Source organism: Cadophora gregata, assembly GCF_030347475.1.
Source record: "Cadophora gregata isolate MNR1 chromosome Unknown scaffold_6, whole genome shotgun sequence".
NCBI lineage: Eukaryota > Fungi > Ascomycota > Leotiomycetes > Helotiales > Ploettnerulaceae > Cadophora > Cadophora gregata.
In genome coordinates this window covers 2577260-2596180 of record NW_026695929.1, presented here as the reverse complement: position 1 = coordinate 2596180, position 18921 = coordinate 2577260, and the positions used below count along the sequence as shown (strand labels likewise).

Here is an 18921-nt window from a genome sequence, read left to right as displayed (position 1 = left end):
CACTGAAACTCTGGATCTCATAACCCGCTCTCGTCCTGTGTGGCCGGCGTCTGTTCTATAGAAAGTGTGGTAAGACCATTGAAGGAGGCGCCTCCGTCAAATCAGGCCGCACAACCGCGTGCTTGCTCACATCGAATTCTGCACTGCTGTAGTGTAGCTCATTCAAGGAACCCACTCCATACCACAGTCACGCTTCCATGAACTCATGGCGTTCCATGTTCCCCATCTTTACCACCTGCCAACATTCCCACAATAACACACACCTTTCCATCTCGCCACCCTATCGCCAAATATCAACTCGAACCCCACTCACTGATTTCCGACGGCCAACTATAGTGCATACATGATCTTGTCCAGAGTTGTGTAAGTGCGCAAAAACAATCATTCTTTTGGCACTTTGAACATGCCTTCTTCGAATTTTCGAAAAATCCGCCCGTCATTTGGGGAGAGCAGTGCATCAGCCAGCAACCCAAGCCAGTCCACATCCGAGAGTACGGGATCTGACCCACGCCGTCCCCGCGGCGACAAAGACACTCCTACTGAGAGCAGTTCGTCTTCATCCAAGCGTCGAAGAGTCCCAGAATCAGTTACTCGCAATGCCTGCCTCAATTGTAAAAAGGCGCGGGCCAAGGTCAGTACTTCGACTTCTTGCTGTATCCTGTAGGATTATCAGAACTTCCTGCACCAGGCACTCGTTACAGGTATTGTGCTTCTAAGTCCCCCACGCTGACGAGCTGTAGTGTGATGGCAACAAGCCGTGCAAGAGGTGTGCGACACGGGTCGAGACCTCCGAATGCATCTACGAAATTCATATCAAGCATGCGAAGGAAGAGCTGATCAAGCAGATCAAGGAGCTCAGGGCCAAGGACCATATGACCGAGCAAATTCTCCAGGCTCTGTCCACCAACGAAAAAGTACCAGAAATTCTCGAACGCCTTAGGAATGGCGAGACGTACGATGGGATCGTCGAATGGCTTGGCCGGTCTCCAATGGCCGACTTCGATACTCTATCACCCAGGGAGTCTCATCATTCTACATACGAGCCCTCGGATCATGAGATGAGCGGTGTTGGAGCCTCGAAGCATTTCTGGACTCGAGTGACGTCCGATACCTTCGTCCTAGATCATCTCTTTCAACTCTACTTCGCCTGGATTCATCCAGTACATACATTGTTCAGCGAGGGGCGCTTCGCTGACAGCTACGGCCGACATTTGGACACCTACTGCTCGTCCGTGCTAGTCAATTCTGTTTGTGCATTGGCTTGCAGCCTGCATGCGGCAGTGGTTGGTGATGAGATTGACTACGAACGACTGGGAGTAGAATTTAGTGATGCAGCCCGAAAGAGCCTCCAGCCAGATGACAACAGGCTTACAACCATACAAGCCTTTGCGGTGATGCACTTGGTAGACTGCGCTCGAGGCAATGCCTTGCGGGCTACAGCCTACCTTAAGATATCAACTGTCGGCCTACTACGCGCGTCATACCAGGACAACGACGGTTTCGCAGAATCCTGGAAAGCTACTGTGCGCGGAATCAAGAATCTCAACATGTTAGTCCACATCTGCATCCTTCGTCCTAACAGTCCTAATGGCCCCAAGTGAGTGGGCGCAGATGACCTTCCAAGCGCCGCCCATTGTCGAATCCACATCGTATGATAGCACGGAGGAGGTTGATGCTATCTTGGATGATGGGAACTGGTATCCATATCGAAACGCGAAAGAGCAGCCTGAACCACATCGAAGTCTAATAGCAACTACGAACAGAGAAAAGTCGAAGTTGAACTTGATCCTTCAGGATATCGCCACTATGATATATTCTCAGCGTGGCACTCATATATCTGCGAGGCAATTTCTGTACCAGTATGGCAGACTTAGGACGTGGAGACAGGAGCTGCCGGATGAGCTTGCCAATTTTGAGGATAGTACACAACATGTGCTACCTCATGTGCTCTACTTGCTGTGAGTTTGATCTTGCGCTCTTCCCACAGGTTGTCTGACAAGCTAGTGTTCTCCATAATACTGCGGTTGTCCAGTTCCTCCGACCTTTACTCGATTTCGAAGGCTTCCCGTCATCGCTGGTCGAAGGACCTATTTGGGAGCACGCCCAAGAAGGTCTTCGGCTACTCGACACATTCTACCGGCCACGATACAGCTTTCGATATCAGCCCGTGCTGCAGATGCTCGCATGTCTTCAGTTGACTGATATCATAGCTCGATTCTTCCCTGAAGGTACGCAAGGAGGAGGTGGTAAAGATGGGCCCGAGGCTATCCAATTTTGCATGGAGCTTCTGATGGAATCTCGACTCGGGTTTCCTGTCGCTGGTCCTCTCCAAGAGATGCTACGAAGATCTGCAATCGAGTGTGCCATACTTCTTCCCAGAAATCTGACAGAGCTCATGCTCTCACCTACACCTCCCCAGAAAGTATACGGCATGGATGATTTTCTTGGAGCGTGTACAAGACCAACATATCTCCAACCGGTTGTTGAAGCTCATTCCAAATATTCCGCATCCTTTTCTTCAGACTGGATAGTCGAAGGTCCTGCTTATGGTTTTCGTGAATCGACAACCGGCGCTCGTCGGCTGAAATTTCCATCCGCTGAGGAGAGAGGTGCTCAAAGCCTCATGCAGATTCGGAATCTGCTCAACTCGAATTGATGACCAGCATCCGCCTTGTGGGCACCGTTCCCAGCACCCGATGATATGTAATTGGACGATTTTCCTCGGAACTCGAGTAGGCTGGCCTTATTGGGTTCACGCCTCTTGATTCCGTTGGGAAGGATCGATGTTAAATTTAACAAGTCTTCGTATTGGCCTATCCTAATCAGTATTTTTAGAGGTGGACTAATGATGATACTGGTTCTGTCGTAAGAAGTCTGCTCGTCCTTTGATGGTGATCATCGTCTAGCAATGCATCCTCTGATATTTGCCAGATCTCTGCCAGAATTCCACCTCCTGCATCGCCAATAATGGAGTTGACGGAGTGACAACGCAAAAGCCGATGAACGAGTGAGTTGTAGCAGGCGCCATGATGACAGTGTAATCCTCAAAAACCTTTCTCTCTACCTGTGATGGACGAGCTCGAGTAAATGGAGGTTCGAAGAACAGGATTAAACTGCAGCGATGGGAGTCGGGTGATATATACCCAAATAGAACTGGTCGAGGTCATTCCAGGGAGGGGCGAGAGCTAGGTACGGAGGCCACCTCCGGTGTTATATGGGCCTCTCGTTTCCAGTAACTTGCCCGGACCCATGAATTCAAAGTTCTGACGCCGTACTTTGATTTTCCTCGAATGGTGGCAGAATTTTCATGGCACAATTCTCTTGTATCAAAAGCTTCTCGAATCTCCTTTCCTCGTTGGCAAGAGACGAAAGTCGCATCAAGGGCTGGTGCGAAACAGTGGATGGTTATTCTTATGGAGCTCGCCACCTGAACCGTCCATGAGTCCGAAACCATAACAGTATCCTGGCTGGAATAATAATTCCTAGCTGGACTATGCTGTAAGCCCTCTTTTGGAGAGTGGGAGAGTGATGTTTCTCTAGGTCGGAGTGACGGGCGGTCCCCCGATTTCAAGGAGTTGGATAGCGACTCCATTAGGAGAGTGCCGCTATTATGGCGTTGTTGCGGTCTGATTGGCTCTGTCATCAATAGGTACGGCGTTGAGGCACTCAGAGGAGGAAAAGAATAGCTATGTATTCCGATAAGATGGCAACATTGACGACGCTTTGCACAGGATGAACGACGCCGAATCGAATACATATACCTCATCTGAAGAGGTAGATAATTTTCCATTCGCGAGCACTCCAAAGGTTGGGAACGGCTGAGGCGCAAATCGTGATTTGAATCAGCATACAAAGCCGGTCACACTTGGCACGACTTTTCAGGCACAAACGATTCGCCTCGCCAGCTAGATTCAGCTTTCATTCTCTTCTCTCAAATGGAGCAAAGAAGAGACCGACTATCGAAGACTGGAAGCACTCCCTATCATATATCAACTAACCCCAGCTGTGGTTCTTGGAAGATGTGTACGGACCTTGGAATGGTTGGTACTGATTGTAGCATTCAATGGCCAAAGCATGCCATGCCGATTCCTCTGCTATATACTCGAGAGTCGTATTTTGGCCGACTTGTTGGCGCACTATTGTTTATTGTGCTGAGCACACATATTCCGGGATCGTTTATGCTACCTCCAGAAATAGGTGCATATTTGCCGGGTATTGTGAAGGTCCATACCACATGGAATCGGCGCTGTCGAAGTATTGGAAGTGCCCGATTGCTCTGCAACAACTTTCAGCTCTGAAGTCTCAGAAAATTCCAATCGCCAGATGCTGTGGGTAACGGGTATCCAGGTGTACTCAGGAAGCAACCGCTTTGCGAAGTGAGCACAATATCAGGCAAGCTCGCAAGTGGCACCCCGTGATCTCGAACTGAACTCGCCTCCAGCAGTCGGCTCCTTCTCTTGCCCAGTAAGCGGAAGAGATCTTCTATCGATAGAAGTATACTGGCAAACCCGTTCCTCCGCTGGCGTCCTGTCTGATTATGTGGTTCCTGGTACCATACTCAATGTACGTGATCCTCGTTGCGTTTCTTTTCAGTGGGTTCTAAATGGACTGCGTGGTTATCGGCGCATGTGGTGGCTGCAACCGCTTCTTGCGAGAACATGGGGCTCTTATGTGACATTGTACTGCACTATCTCTTCGTCCGTGGGGAGCGTCGCGTAGTGGGCCCAAAGATGGTCATGGAGAATGGGTGGGGTGGCACATCCTAGATTCGGTCAGAGCCTGCAGTTACAGCAAGACTTTGAGGCTGTTGTTTGAGTCCTAGAGGCGGATAAACACAAATCTCTGAGCCAAGATGACTTCTAAGCCTCTGCAATCACGTCCGGCAACTAAGAGCACCAGAATCCGAATCGTTATCGTGGACAAGAGCCAGTTGTGGAGTATTAGGAGGCGAGATAGTCCTTGAATGCCTTCACCACAGCAGAGGAAGCTCTTTTAAAGACTACACATGCTCTTGTGCATTCTGAACAAGTGTGAACATCTGGTTTCTTGGTCTTAATCTTTCTGGTGTTCCTGATATTTGAAGAACACTAGCCGAAAGAACTCCATTACAGCGCTTCAGAAAGATGAAGCCAAAAAGGAGCTCTGTGAGGAAGAGACACTTCAAAAAGACTTTGAATGGAGTATGATGATGTTGTTGTGAATGGCTCTGACAAGCTCAGATGAAGTGAGAGAAACATGAAAATACGAATGAAAAGAACTAAACACGCCCAAGGTATTAGCCCGAACAAGGAAGGGACGAGGGGATGAAAGGAAGAACCTCCTCGCTTGACCACGAGGCGTGACCCTCACGCCACAACCATTGTTTAACGCGTCTCATCGCATGTTTATTTTCTGTTCTTGGATAAACTTCATCACTATTACGTCCTTAACTGAACATCACAGGATTCTCCACAAAGAGTTTTCATTCCGTCTTTTTACAGCCACGCCGTTTCCCTGCCTCTCGCCACAGCAGATATGTTCTTGTTGACTGTCCGCTTTGTTTATTTTGTTTGTTTTGACTTCTATCAGCGCATCAACATAGCAAAATCTCCTTCCTCCATTGCCACTACAATGGAAAATCTTCCTTTTCACGCTTTGGAGGACCTCCCAGTCCCTTTCCTCCTGTCCAGATCTCACTCGCAGCGATTTCAGATATACTTGGATACACGACAGAGCGAACTCTGCCGTCAAGGCATTGCAGAGGCTCCTCCTAATGCTCCCACCTCGAGCAAATAAATCAAAGCTGGCGGCAACAGCACTATTAATGAAGGTAATCACCGCGCTTCACATTCCGCAGTTTTGGCTGCATATATCTATTTGGAGCGGAAAAGGAATTGCGGTCGCTTCAAGTAGAGCTCTGGGCTCAAATTTGCGAAGAGCTGGACTCTTTGGACTGCAGTAAGTACTCCAGCTTATCACTCAAATGTCGGGGAGTAGGAAGGTGGGTCCGGGGATTTGGAGGATGCCTAGTGGAAAGTGGAGAGTTTTGGGAGATATTGTGAAGATTTGGAGGCGTACCTTCTTCTTGGGGGCAAGGAGAATTGGGATTATGAGTCGCCAGTTTGCGGATGAGGGGACATAAGATGGTGGCCATGGAATGGCTTTTTGCAGATTAAGAAATTCAGCATCGTCACGATCCACGGATTACATGAAGCCCCAGTTTTGCGAAATGAATTGAGCCAACATCGCTTCTCACATTGTTGAAATGACTAGCCAACATTCTATTGTCATTGCCTGTACTTACCCCCGCCGAATCGACGACCACGACAGGAGTTCATAACCGTCGCTGGATACTGTATCATGTTGGGCTGGTTCCTACGTCCTAGGGGTAGAGGATAGAATGGTATACCAGAATCGAGCATAGATAAATAGCTAGATAGATAGAGTAAGGGAAGAAACAAGTAAGATTACTTTGGTGAGAAATAGGAAGTGTTCTGGGAAAGTGAAAGTCCGAATTTCAATCCCTGACCTCGGCAGGCAGCCGAACTCTTGATCTTAGAACTTTGGAGTACGAATAACAAGTTCCGAAATTCGTCTTCGAGAGCAGGGCAGAAAAGAAGAGAGAGAAAAGCTGTAGATAACGCAAGTCCATAATATCAGACCAGGCTAACAAAAACATGTAAGTTGAAATAGGCAAGCAGCTTTATGATATGTAGATTATATCTTCATTCTATTCATCTTCCCTTCCTCATTCAAATATTACACATGCAAGACATCACAACGCCACGCCTCGCCTCCAATGACCGTTCACCCGATCGCCGCCCACGCCTAGAACACAACCTGAAAGCACCATCCCTTCCCATTCCATCCCATCCCATCCCAAATTTGAGCCCTGATTTCAACGCCAGTAATGTAGTGTAATGTAGTGTAGTCTCCTGCCGCGAGAGAAAACCAGTCCCTCGACACAGGAAAGAAAAGAAGACGAATATGCAGCCAGAATTACTTGTAAGCAAGAATGCAAACCAATCAAATGCGAACGAAGTGGTGAAACAAAAAAACAGACAAATGGTCAACTCCCCGACCCTGTCCTATCCCAAAACCTAGGGCAACTGCGATCCGACCTCCCAGACCAACCAAATTACACCGTACGATAAACCACCCATCCTCAGCGTGAATTACGCCTTAGCAATCCACCCATGCGCCTGAAAGAACTCGAAAATCCTACTCCCCTTCTGCCCATCCACCTTCGAAATCTCCCTGACCTGCTTCTTCTTCAACGCACCATTAACCTTCAGCGCCTCCTTCATGACCGTCTCCTTGATTACCAGATACGGCTTAGGATGTACGCGGATCTTCTCGCAGAGATCGATTTCCTCGTTTGTGAGGAGATGGCTGTCGAGGACGTTTTCTTGTGAGAAAGAGAGGGGCGAGACGCCGCTGATGGGTGCAATTTGGAATTTTTGCTTGGTGGAAGGGGTAGATATGCCGTTCGTGTGGCCGTTGGTGAGGATTCCGTTTTTGTTGTTTGCGGGTGTGAGGGTACCATTGGGTGTGGATAAAGAGGACTTGATGCGTGTTGGGAGGTCGGGAGCAACGAATGCGGCGGCTCCCGAAGGTGTTTCGATGACAGGAGGTGCTTTCGAGCGCTGCGAACTTGCGAAACGTTCTCTATCCAGAGATCCCATCGGTTGAGCTTTCTGTGCTCGGAGCATTTTGTCGGCTTCGTATTTCTCGCCGCCGCGCAAATCGGCTATCTTCATTGCTCGCCAGTCTTGTAGTTGGGCCACTGCTTGCCGCAAATTGTGTTCTTCGATTAAACCGTTGCAGAGGTCTTGGAAATCGTCGTGATTCATCATACGTGCGAAGGGCTTGGCTTTGTTGAGGAGATCGCGTTCTTCTTTTGTACGCTTCTTGTCTAATGCAGCGTTCTTGCGGTATTCAAGCAGGTTATGCTCGAATATTACTTTCTTTCGTTCGGCTCGTTGAGTGAGGCGGGAATTGTAAATGTCCATTACGGTGAGCTTCAGCTCCATTTCGGGTTCCAAATCGCCGGTACGTGGGTTCAATCCATCTCCTGGATCGAATTGCATGAGTTGGACAGCCTCTTCTGCTTCATTGGCGTATTCCGTCTCGAATTCAAGACGTCCGGGCATATAACCTTGAACTTCATGACATGCGGGTACACTAGCAGTGGGCTTCTTCTTCGGCGTTGCAGGTGGTGCATTACTTTGTGCCTCCTTCCTATCTTCGATCCTTCGTTTCTTCCTGGCTTGAAATTCTTCTCTAGGTAATTCGTCTTGTAATTGCATATCTTTTGGGTCTGCTCGAACAGGTAACGGGAAGTTCGAACTGTCGAGGTAAATCTTCTGGTAATGCGCCCTGACTTCGTCTTTATTCCTGTATCCTCCAATATGATCTGCCACGTCTGCCCATGATCCAAGCCCGTATATCTCGCATCCTTCCAACAGAAGTAGCTCCTCATCTGCACCCCAGTTCTTGTCATATATAGGTACCGAGTTCTGTTCGATGACTCGGAAAGGATGGGTGGCAGGTTGGTGGTTGTGGCTCGACTCTCCTTTGGAGAAACATAGGACGCAGAGGTCGTAGTCATTGCAGGAGCTGTGGGCGCATCTTATCCGGACCTGGCAAAGTGTCAGCGAAGGGTTTGCTGGGAATAGACCGGATTGTGCTCACAGTCGAGGTGATGTCGGCACTGCAAACATCACAAACATACTTGACTCCTCCCTCTCCGCCTCGTGCGGCGGTCTTTTTGCGGATGACCCCCATGATGATGCTGCTTTGCGCCGGAGAGAGCAGCCGGGGCTATCGTGATCCTCGAGACACGTCTTGGGCAGGAAGCACGCGATGGAATATCCTCCTCTCCTTCGTCTATTCCTCCTGAATTTCTCGAGGACGTTGGCGTCAGTGATGGCTGTGGCGGTGATTGGATTACAATTGGTGGTCCCTAAGCTCGACAGGAGCGGATGATGGCAAGGTTGGCTAGTCCGTAAAAGGATAGGTCTGGGGTTGCTGACAAAGCAATTGGATCTGCCAAGAGTGATGTTGGCTTTGCTTGCAGGAAAGACGCCTGGTATCTTCATATTCAATGAGCAAATCAAGCATGCCTCGATTAATATGATACTTGGGCCAGGTAGGTGAATCCATCACTCAAAGCTTGGTGATGCTTTGAAAGCACGAATCAATCTATACATCGAACGTTTCTGGCTCTTCCATATCTTGAGTTGAAACGGGCACATCAACTGTTCGCTTGGAAATGGGCTACAAAGTTAAGTACAACTAGAACAAGACCACCAGAATACAGATTAAATATTTCTCCATTGTCAACACCATATTTTGGACATGTAGAGTAGGGAAAATGGTGTTGTACTCTTACATATATGAGTTCGCTCTCTCTACCCAGACTTGTACAGCTCTTCCTTGAGGGGGCCGGGTATTCATGAATTCGAGAAGAAACGGAACTAGAATATTTCGATTACATTAAGCTGCAATCGGAAAGAGAAGAAAGAAGAACTTACCTGTGCTCAAGAGTTCGTCGTGGAGGAAGACCATCTCGTCAGCGAAGTGGACGAATAAATAGGATGCTATTCACATTTCATGTCAAACTGCCCCTCCTATCTACCCCGCGCAATCAACGCCCAACCGAGAACTCTGCTTGTGTATGGCTTCAAAATCATAACAGCTCTACGGGCGCATATATCGAATAGTTCCCAAGAACAAATCCCTCACTTCTAGATCTTACAGACTCAGCCATCTCATGTTAGCCCTCAGTCACGTTACGAGCAGGAGACAGCCCCTGGAGATCACTTGGCGCCGGAGAGCTCAGCCACCGACCAGCACCTGAAATTCGACCTCAAACGGATTGCAGCCCAGCCCATTATTTGCCTCCTTTCGTAATCCACCTTTCTCCTTTCCGACGCAAAAACACACACATATCAAGTAGGACGATATCCTTGGTATTACAGGAACAGATATCGTCGTCGACCTGACTTGTATACCCCATACCATACACAAGCCTATTCCAACGGCGGCGCCAGCCTAGCTTCAACTGATCAGTCGGATAAACAGACCGAGCGCAGTGCTTCCTTTGGCGGGGCATCGACCTTCCCTCTCAGAACCTGGTCACCGCACTGCACTGCACTGCACTTCAACGGCGCTCCATCGCCTTCAACTTCGATTACCAACAGTATCATCTCCACATCTCGAGCACCGCACATTTCACAATACCATCAGTATGTCGTGGAAACTCACCAAGAGTAAGCCTAGTCCTGTCCTGTCCTGTCCCGCAATTCGCTGTGATAGAGGCTCTGCAGCTCCGCTGTGTTGGCTGTCCCGTGGGGTGGATCTACCAACCTCCCATTGACCTCCAAAACTACCAGTACTGATATGTCACTACAGAACTCAAGGAGACGCACCTTGGTCCTCTTGCCAGTACATTTTCTCGCTCCCCATCTACATCTACAATCACAGGAGACTCTGCCAAGGAAGAGAAGGCCAGTATAGGCAGTTCGACTCCCAATGACAATGGAATTGGTACGTGGGAGATATCCGCCACGATAGCCAGAGACTGACCAGTACAGCTGCTTCTGAAATCATAGCTACCCAACCCCCCGCTCAACCTCGACCTGGTATCTTGATCGTTACGTTGCACGAAGGATCAAACTTCTCTCTCCCCGACCAATACAAGACCGTCTTCAACACACATACCTCCAACTCTCTCTCACAAGGAAACGGCTTTGGAGTGGCTGGATCGGTTCGACCAGGATCTTCACAACAAGCAGGTAGTGTTGCAGGATCATTTGCCAGTAACGCCAGACCTCAGACTTCAGGAGGTGGATTCAGCAATGTGCCCACCAACCATGGTCGAATCTCATCCAAATACCTTCCTTACGCCCTCCTCGATTTCGATAAGCTACAAGTCTTTGTCAATGCAGTGTCAGGGACCCCTGAGAACCCTCTATGGGCTGGAGACAACACACAGTACAAGTTCGATGTCTCACGAGTGACAGAGTTAGCCGTCCACCTTTATCTCCGAAATCCAAATGCTCCTCAAGGTGCTGGCCGAACCACAGATATCTTCCTTGGCGTAGCGCGAATCAACCCGAGATTTGAGGAAACCCACACCTATGTCGAGGACCCCAAGTTGAGTAAGAAAGATAAGGAGAAGGCAGCGGCGGAGTGGGCAAGCAAAGAGAAGGCATTGGGACAATCAGGACCAGAATGGCTGGATGTTCAATACGGTACTGGAAAGATCCGAATTGGCGTACAATATATCGAGAATAGATCACGATCATTGAAGATTGAGGATTTCGATTTACTGAAAGTTGTTGGAAAGGGCAGTTTTGGAAAGGTCATGCAGGTCAAGAAGAAAGATACCCAGCGTATTTACGCTTTGAAGACGATCCGAAAAGCCCACATCATCTCTCGATCCGAAGTTGCACACACCTTGGCCGAACGATCAGTTCTATCTCAAATCAACAACCCTTTCATCGTCCCTCTCAAATTTACCTTTCAATCCCCAGAGAAGCTATACTTCGTCCTAGCTTTCGTCAATGGTGGAGAGCTATTCCACCATCTCCAAAAGGAGCAGAGATTCGACATCAACCGGTCAAGATTTTACACGGCAGAACTTCTATGTGCTTTGGAGTGTTTGCACGGTTTCAATGTCATTTACCGTGATTTGAAGCCTGAGAACATTCTTCTGGATTATTCTGGACATATTGCCCTTTGCGATTTTGGTCTTTGCAAGCTGGACATGAAGGATGAGGATCGAACAAACACCTTCTGCGGTACACCCGAATATCTTGCTCCTGAACTTCTCTTGGGTCAAGGTTACACCAAGACTGTTGATTGGTGGACTCTCGGTGTTCTTCTCTATGAGATGTTGACAGGTTTACCACCATTTTACGACGAGAACACCAACGAGATGTACCGCAAGATCTTGTCCGAACCACTCCATTTCCCCAGCGCAGAAGTTGTTCCGCCGTCCGCCAAGGATCTCCTCACCAGACTCCTCAACCGCAAGCCAGATCAACGATTAGGTGCCAATGGTGCATCTGAGATCAAGGCACATCCTTTCTTCCACAGTATCGACTGGCGAAAGCTCCTTCAGCGAAAGTATGAGCCTACTTTCAAGCCCAATGTGGTAAGTTTACACCGAAATGGCAGCGACAGCTGTACCGGGACCAGGAAGCTAACTTGATGTATTAGACCGATGCCCTTGATACGAAGAACTTTGACGTCGAGTTTACACAGGAAATCGCACAAGATTCTTACGTTGACGGTCCAGTTCTGTCTGACGATGCTCAGAGGGACTTCGTTGGGTTCAGCTACAACAGGTACGTACCACAGAGCACGAGGATCTGTCTCGGAAGATCTTCTGTTATCCTCTTCCTTCCAATTTGCCGGAACTAAATACTAACTTCCCTAGACCTGTAGCTGGCCTCGGAGACGGAGGTGGCAGTATCAGAGACCCATCATTCGTAGGAAGTGTGACAGAGAGGTAGTGAACACTCACTACTTCCCAATCCCGCTTTCCTTTCCGAATCACATTTTCACATAGAAACTTCCTGGAGCACGGCCACATGATACATCGCATTGCGGATCCTTTTCTCTGTCTTTCCGTCTGATGGACAGTAGCAGAAGCGTTTCATGGCAGTGGGACCTGGACTGGGATTTGGAACGGAATGAATGATCAATTGACTGAAAATGAATTGAAATGGGTGGAGCGTGTTCTTTGCTGTCTATTTGCATGCTTACACTTTGATTTGACTTGCGTTCGTGCGTGGTGCGATACGATGCGATGCGATGCGCAAAGGCGGGCGTTGATGGATTTGATATGACTGATTGACTGACATGGAACATTTTTCGCAATGGATGGATGGACGAGTGACGGATACATTGGGCGATTGATTGACTGATTGCGCATGCTGGAGCTGAGTTGACTTGGATGTTATTTCATGACTACTTTCCAGGTTGATTTTGAGGATGCGTGGATGCTATGCGATGGATGGGATGGGTATGTGTGGGTGGTGGCTGTTTTGGTAGTGCAAAATCAATAAGTAAATAGACTCGACATGCATGCATTCATGAGGGAGCATCTCTAGGGATGTCTCCAAGGCAACGTCCCAGGGTTTTGAGAGGGAACGATGAGAAATGTCCTCGACGTAATAGTCTGTTCCCCTCTGTAAGTCTACGGGGACTCACCTACACGATAGCGCCAACAGGAAGGGAACAGACTATTACGTGCGTGAAGCTATAAAATTGCCGGAATAGGAAAACAGCTGCCCACGACCATTGTGCGAGGTATCCTCAACTATCCATCGTTATCAAGACACATAAGCAGAATATCATTGCCAATTGATTGCTGGCCTCTTCCCACATAATCAAGTACTCCCCACCTACATCTAGACATCCATCTTTTATTTCTTTCTTTATCATTCAATATCCCAAAGCGGCCTGCAGCCCAACCACGGAAAACCTACCTCCTGATCGCTTGGTCCCTCCAGCTACATTCCCATTCCACTTCCACGACATCTAGCTCAGTGGATGCACAAAAATTCATCAAGCTTACACAATCCCCTTACTAACGCACCAACTACCAACTCCCCTTCCCTTCGCATCAGCTACACTATCCCTGAAATCTTCTCCCTCGAAAGATGCATCTCCACGGCGAAGTCATTGGACAATTACACTTCCCGCTTTAGAGCCTTGCTCGATCTACGTTCTTAATAATTCAATAATTCATTCGTTGAAGAAAAAAATATGTACAATGCTCAGTCAGCTCTGCGGTCTCGACCTCCAACCACCAAGCACGCACGCGCACCACTCAACGGCTGGTTCGGAGGGGCATGGCCATGCCACGCTAAAAGAGGGGTGAAGCTGAGCGGATTTGCTGCACTGGGCGAGGGGCGGCCAGAACGTCATAAGGTATGCTAGGTAACGAAGGGTAGCCGAAGGCCCAGCACCACCCCTCCTGCCCTCTTCTTCTTCGTCCTTCCGCTGTCGCCGCTGGCACTTCTTCCTCTTCCTCTCAATACCTACCTACTGAATCAACATTCAACATACAACATACTCCTCGCTCTTAGGTAATTGTTGATACACGGATTATTTCCATTGAAGGATTGAGAGTTCAATTGAGTGAGGTACGTGTGTGTGATTCTCTTCGATGGGATGAATTGGATGGGGAGAGGAGGGGTAAGGGAGGAGCTTGAGGTGTTGGAGCTGTGCGGACAGGATAAGACAAGACGACGGCGCGATGCATGTTTGCGGCATTGAGACAATTGCAGGCAGAGCACATCAGAGCAGGAAAGAAATTGGGTGTTTGCTTCTGCTTCAGGTTGTGACTGCGTTGAGACCGTGATGGGCTGGCATATCGGCGTGATGAACGAGATACGCCGAAAAGAGAGAAGACAAGAGAGTGGAATTTAAGCTAACGAGTGATTACCAACAGAAATTCTAGACCTTGCCACGATCAATTCATTCAGACTACCAATACCGCATATACCCCAAATCCACAGCTCCCAACCGCAACCATGGTAGCAGACTCCCTCCCCTCCTGGAGCACCCTCCAACAACACCACAACGACATCGGCAAATCCTTCGTCCTCAAAAAAGAGTTCGCCAAGGACCCCTCTCGATTCGAGAAATTCTCCTTCACATTCCCCAACCCGGCCGACGGGACAGAAATCCTCTTCGACTTCAGCAAGAACTTCCTGACGGAGGAGACCCTCAAGATCCTCGTGCAGGTGGCCAAGGAGGCTAAGCTGGAAGACCTCCGCGATGCGATGTTCAAGGGTGAGAAGATTAATAATACTGAGGGGAGAGCCGTGTTGCATGCTGCGTTGAGGAATACCGGGGATGAGAAGATTTATGTGGATGGCCAGGATGTGATGCCGGGCGTTAATAAGGAGTTGAAGCATATGGAGGAGTTTAGTGAGGCGATTAGGAGTGGAGAGTGGAAGGGTTATACTGGGAAGCCATTGACTACTATTATCAATATTGGTATTGGTGGTTCTGATCTGTGAGTCCCATTTCCCTACTCCTTTATCAAGGCTGCATATCGGTGGAATTGTGCTAATTGAACCATAGCGGCCCTGTCATGGTCACAGAAGCTCTCAAATTCTATGGAGACCGCAAACAAACTCTCCACTTCGTCTCCAACATCGATGGAACCCACATGGCCGAAGCTCTCCGTGACTCCAACCCAGAAACTACGCTCTTCCTCGTTGCATCGAAGACCTTCACCACCGCCGAGACAGTCACCAACGCCAACAGTGCCAAAGAATGGTTCCTGAAGGAGACCGATGGAAAGGGAGATATCGCCAAGCACTTCGTTGCACTCTCCACCAACGAGGGAGAAGTCACCAAGTTTGGTATCGATGCCAAGAACATGTTTGGATTTGAGAGCTGGGTTGGTGGACGATACAGTGTTTGGTCCGCTATTGGATTGAGTGTTGCCATTCATATTGGATACAAGAACTTTTACCAGTTCTTGCAAGGTGCTAATGCTATGGATAAGCATTTCCGTGAGACGCCCTTGGAGAAGAACATCCCTGTTATTGCGGGTTTGTTGAGTGTTTGGTACTCTGATTTCTATGGTGCTCAGACACATTTGGTTTCTCCGTAAGTATTTCATACGTCTCTTAAAATTTGATGTTGAGAAATGGATTCTAACAAAGACAGCTTCGACCAATACCTCCACCGCTTCCCCGCTTACCTCCAACAACTCTCCATGGAATCCAACGGCAAAGCCGTCTCCCGCAGCACCAACTCCTTCATCAAATACACCACCGGCCCCATCCTCTTCGGCGAACCCGCCACCAACGCCCAACACTCCTTCTACCAGCTCCTCCACCAAGGCACCAAGCTCATCCCCACAGACTTCATCCTCGCCGCCCAATCCCACAACCCCATCGACAACAACAAGCACCAGAAGATGCTCGCATCCAACTTTTTCGCCCAAGCCGAAGCCCTCATGGTCGGCAAGGACGAGGCCCAACTCAAAGCCGAGCAAACCCCCGATAAGCTCCTCAAGCATAAGACCTTCTTGGGGAATAGACCCACCACTAGTATCCTCGCGGACAAGATCACGCCTGCGACGCTGGGGGCCCTGATTGTGTATTATGAGCATTTGACGTTTACGGAGGGCGCGGTCTGGGATATCAATTCGTTTGATCAGTGGGGTGTGGAGCTGGGGAAGAGTTTGGCGAAGAAGATCCAGGGGGAGCTGGAGGAGGGCGCGGAGAAGGGAGAGCATGATAGTAGTACGGGGGGGTTGATTGAGGCGTTTAAGAAGAGGGGGGCGAGTAAGATTTAGAGTTGAATGGGATGGGATGGAGAGAGTGGAGGGGAGAGGAGGGGAGACGGTGAGGTTAGATTGATTGGTTGATTGATTCAGTATTGTTGATTCGCTTGCTGTTGGATTCTTGATTTCTTGATTCCTTGACTTATTGATTGATGAACAAACGCACGCACGCACCACCCAAGTAGTATAAAAAAGCACACACAGAAGACCGTATGATTGAAGATAAACTCCGATCATGATTCTGACTACAATTACATATTACGAAGTGTTCAGTCCGCCAATCCCCTTCCCCCCGGGTGCTCCTTTCCATATATCCCTATTTTCAGTCCGCCCCAGTGCTTCACTATTTACCAATATCCGTGGTACCTCCGACTATCGTGCATATCTCACCTACCTAGATGAATCCTCCTTTCCTCATGGGAAGAGGAGAAGCTGAGGAAAGGAGGAGGGGGGGGGGCATAATTTCTTTCTGGGTAAGGGAGAGCGGAGGCAGGAGGCAGAGGAAGGTGATGCGATGCAGGGAGTACGTATATGATTGAGAGTAACATACATTGAATGATGTATAGATGGAACTATTGATTAAGTAGCCTGGTCATAAGGGATTCAGGCTTTTTTATAAGAGAAAAATAAAGGTGAGTTTGGGGACAAAGGAAACTTGAAGAGTGATGGGATATTGTGAAGTGGAGTGAGGTCAGGTGAGGTGAGGTAGGAGGAACTCCAATCTACTGTAAACTGTTCTTGGAGATAGTTGTCATATTATAATTTATAGGTATATATATATATATATATATCATCCTCTTCCCCAGAACTCCCACTCCCCCAGAGTATCAGGAATATACTGTCGAGAGCAGAAATCATGCGGAGTGTGTTGATGGGAAAAAGACCTCATTGTGTGAGAGTGTAAGTACAGATCTGGAGAAATGGCTTCGGGTTCAGGTTTTGAGTTGGGTTTGGGAGATGGGGAATATTCATGGTTGCTTTGAGAATGGTACGTGGTTAATGGCGAAAAGAGTATATGGCGAAGGAGGGAGGGGATGTGACTGTAACAGGGGAGTGTGAGATGACAACAAAAGATGACCTGAGTGAGAGCGAGGAAAAGGGGTTAAAAACATTACCTAGGTGATTATGTTGTGTGTGGATGAGATGAGATGATGTACATCTATGTTACGAGAAATGTTTAATCCGGAAGGAAGAGGCGAGGTAGACGGATAGACCAAAATCCCAAAGCAAGATCTTCATATTGCAGTAACGCGACTTATGGAACATGTTTCCTTGAAACTGTAAGAGAGACCGTCTGTATTTATAAGTCTCTTTGTGTTCAGGCGTTCACGAAACGGAAGCAGATTGAAATCTAGAAGTAGTGTAGTACGCATAAGAAAAGTGAATCGTCCCGATCTTTTGTATTGACTTTGCTTATTCGTTCTTGTCTGTTCACATGGCCTAGTCCAACTCAATTCACTGTGCAGAGATTGGCAATAGAGGGGTTGAAGAAAGTATATAAACACCCTCCTTCCCCCACCCTACTACCGCTAGTAACTGAAAGAGAGAACAGACACGCAGCCAGTTCATGTGGTCGTGCTGTGTTGGGAGACTGATTAGTGAGATTGGATGTGGAGAACGGGGATCGAGGGTGGTGATCCTAGGGGCAGGGCGAAGAGAATGATCTTGCTAGCGGATGTGGTATGGGAGTTTTAGGTGGAGGTGTGGAGAAAGGGAGGCGGTTAAATCAGGATGGTTGTGAAAATTGACGGTAGTACGGTGCTTGACAGCAAATTCAGGGTATGACGATGGCGGGAGGGCAAGAAGTGTCTTTCGGACTGTTAAGGGACAAAATTTGTTCTCGTTCCTCATATGACCGAGCTGGAAGCTGGAAACCGTTGAAGTTCCGAAGTATTCTCATCGAGTTGCTCATAGTATGCTGGAATTTTCACTTTTGCCTGGGCTTCTTGCGACGATAAGTGGTTCAAACGTCCCTGATATGTATTCCATCTAGAGGTAAGGTCAAAAGTTCTAACAAGCGACGGTCGACGAGAAATGAAGTTTGGTCTTGTTCATGGAACTAGACCATGTCTCAATAGGTCTCCTTGCTTGCTAGAATTGTACCGACTCCGAATATCTCTGCCTCGCTCAACCTAAAGGATGACTCATCAATAATTATACTTTGGATGGAGAAGGGGTTATATAGAAGACTATCACACTTTCAAGAGTCTTCCAGCAACCATTGGAGGAAGTAGAAATAGCGCATGGAGGGTTCGCTGTAGTGGTGACTGTCTGTCGCTAGGAGAGGTTGGCAAGAGATAGATAGGAATTCGGGGATAGATTACAGTAGTTACGGTTGCAGTTGAAAGACTGCGTAGGTTACCGTTTTCTTCGACTCTTCTGTCTGATCTTCGGAGAGGTCGGGGTTCAGAGACGATACAAAAGTTTGGCAGTCGCTTAAGTTTTGGCAATATTCAGTATCGATGACAACAAGCTTGAATCAGTTCAAGACTTTGGATTCTGTCTAGTGGACTGCTACTTTGCAAAATATCCTTCGATCTAGTATTCATGTTTTCTCTACTGAATACGTACTGACGGATACATCCACTGTGAACCGCAATCAGACATTGGGAGGCAAT

General features: G+C 48.3%; 4 protein-coding genes across 4 annotated transcripts; 3 read left to right on the top strand and 1 right to left on the bottom strand.

Moving 5' to 3' along the window:
- Window positions 1-403: 403 nt before the first annotated feature.
- Window positions 404-2656, top strand: ONS95_012673 (uncharacterized protein; the record flags this gene model as incomplete). Its single annotated transcript, XM_058506316.1, has 4 exons — window positions 404-631; window positions 741-1549; window positions 1599-1958; window positions 2005-2656. 4 exons carry the CDS (start codon window positions 404-406, stop codon window positions 2654-2656), a joined length of 2049 nt encoding a protein of 682 aa, XP_058358843.1.
- Window positions 2657-7154: 4498 nt separating this feature from the next.
- Window positions 7155-8766, bottom strand: ADA2 (Transcriptional adapter ada2; the record flags this gene model as incomplete). The annotated part of the gene is made up of 2 exons (XM_058506315.1): window positions 7155-8621; window positions 8674-8766. The coding sequence occupies 2 exons, from the start codon at window positions 8764-8766 to the stop codon at window positions 7155-7157; spliced, it is 1560 nt and encodes a 519-aa protein (XP_058358842.1).
- Window positions 8767-10231: 1465 nt separating this feature from the next.
- ONS95_012671 (uncharacterized protein) lies at window positions 10232-12503 on the top strand (the record flags this gene model as incomplete). Its single annotated transcript, XM_058506314.1, has 5 exons — window positions 10232-10253; window positions 10396-10530; window positions 10578-12142; window positions 12208-12335; window positions 12428-12503. 5 exons carry the CDS (start codon window positions 10232-10234, stop codon window positions 12501-12503), a joined length of 1926 nt encoding a protein of 641 aa, XP_058358841.1.
- A 1537-nt stretch (window positions 12504-14040) lies between these two features.
- Window positions 14041-16611, top strand: PGI1 (glucose-6-phosphate isomerase). Its single transcript, XM_058506313.1, has 3 exons — window positions 14041-15019; window positions 15088-15621; window positions 15682-16611. The coding sequence occupies exons 1-3, from the start codon at window positions 14532-14534 to the stop codon at window positions 16313-16315; spliced, it is 1656 nt and encodes a 551-aa protein (XP_058358840.1). The 5' UTR covers window positions 14041-14531; the 3' UTR covers window positions 16316-16611.
- The last annotated feature ends 2310 nt before the right edge of the window (window positions 16612-18921 follow it).

Bases quoted from the DNA above. Each gene is read 5' to 3' on its own strand.
- PGI1 (XM_058506313.1), top strand. From the start codon at position 14,532: ATGGTAGCAGACTCCCTCCCCTCCTGGAGCACCCTCCAACAACACCAC. The intron at 15,020-15,087 runs GTGAGTCCCATT...ATTGAACCATAG, and splicing joins GGTATTGGTGGTTCTGATCT to CGGCCCTGTCATGGTCACAG. The intron at 15,622-15,681 runs GTAAGTATTTCA...TAACAAAGACAG, and splicing joins CAGACACATTTGGTTTCTCC to CTTCGACCAATACCTCCACC.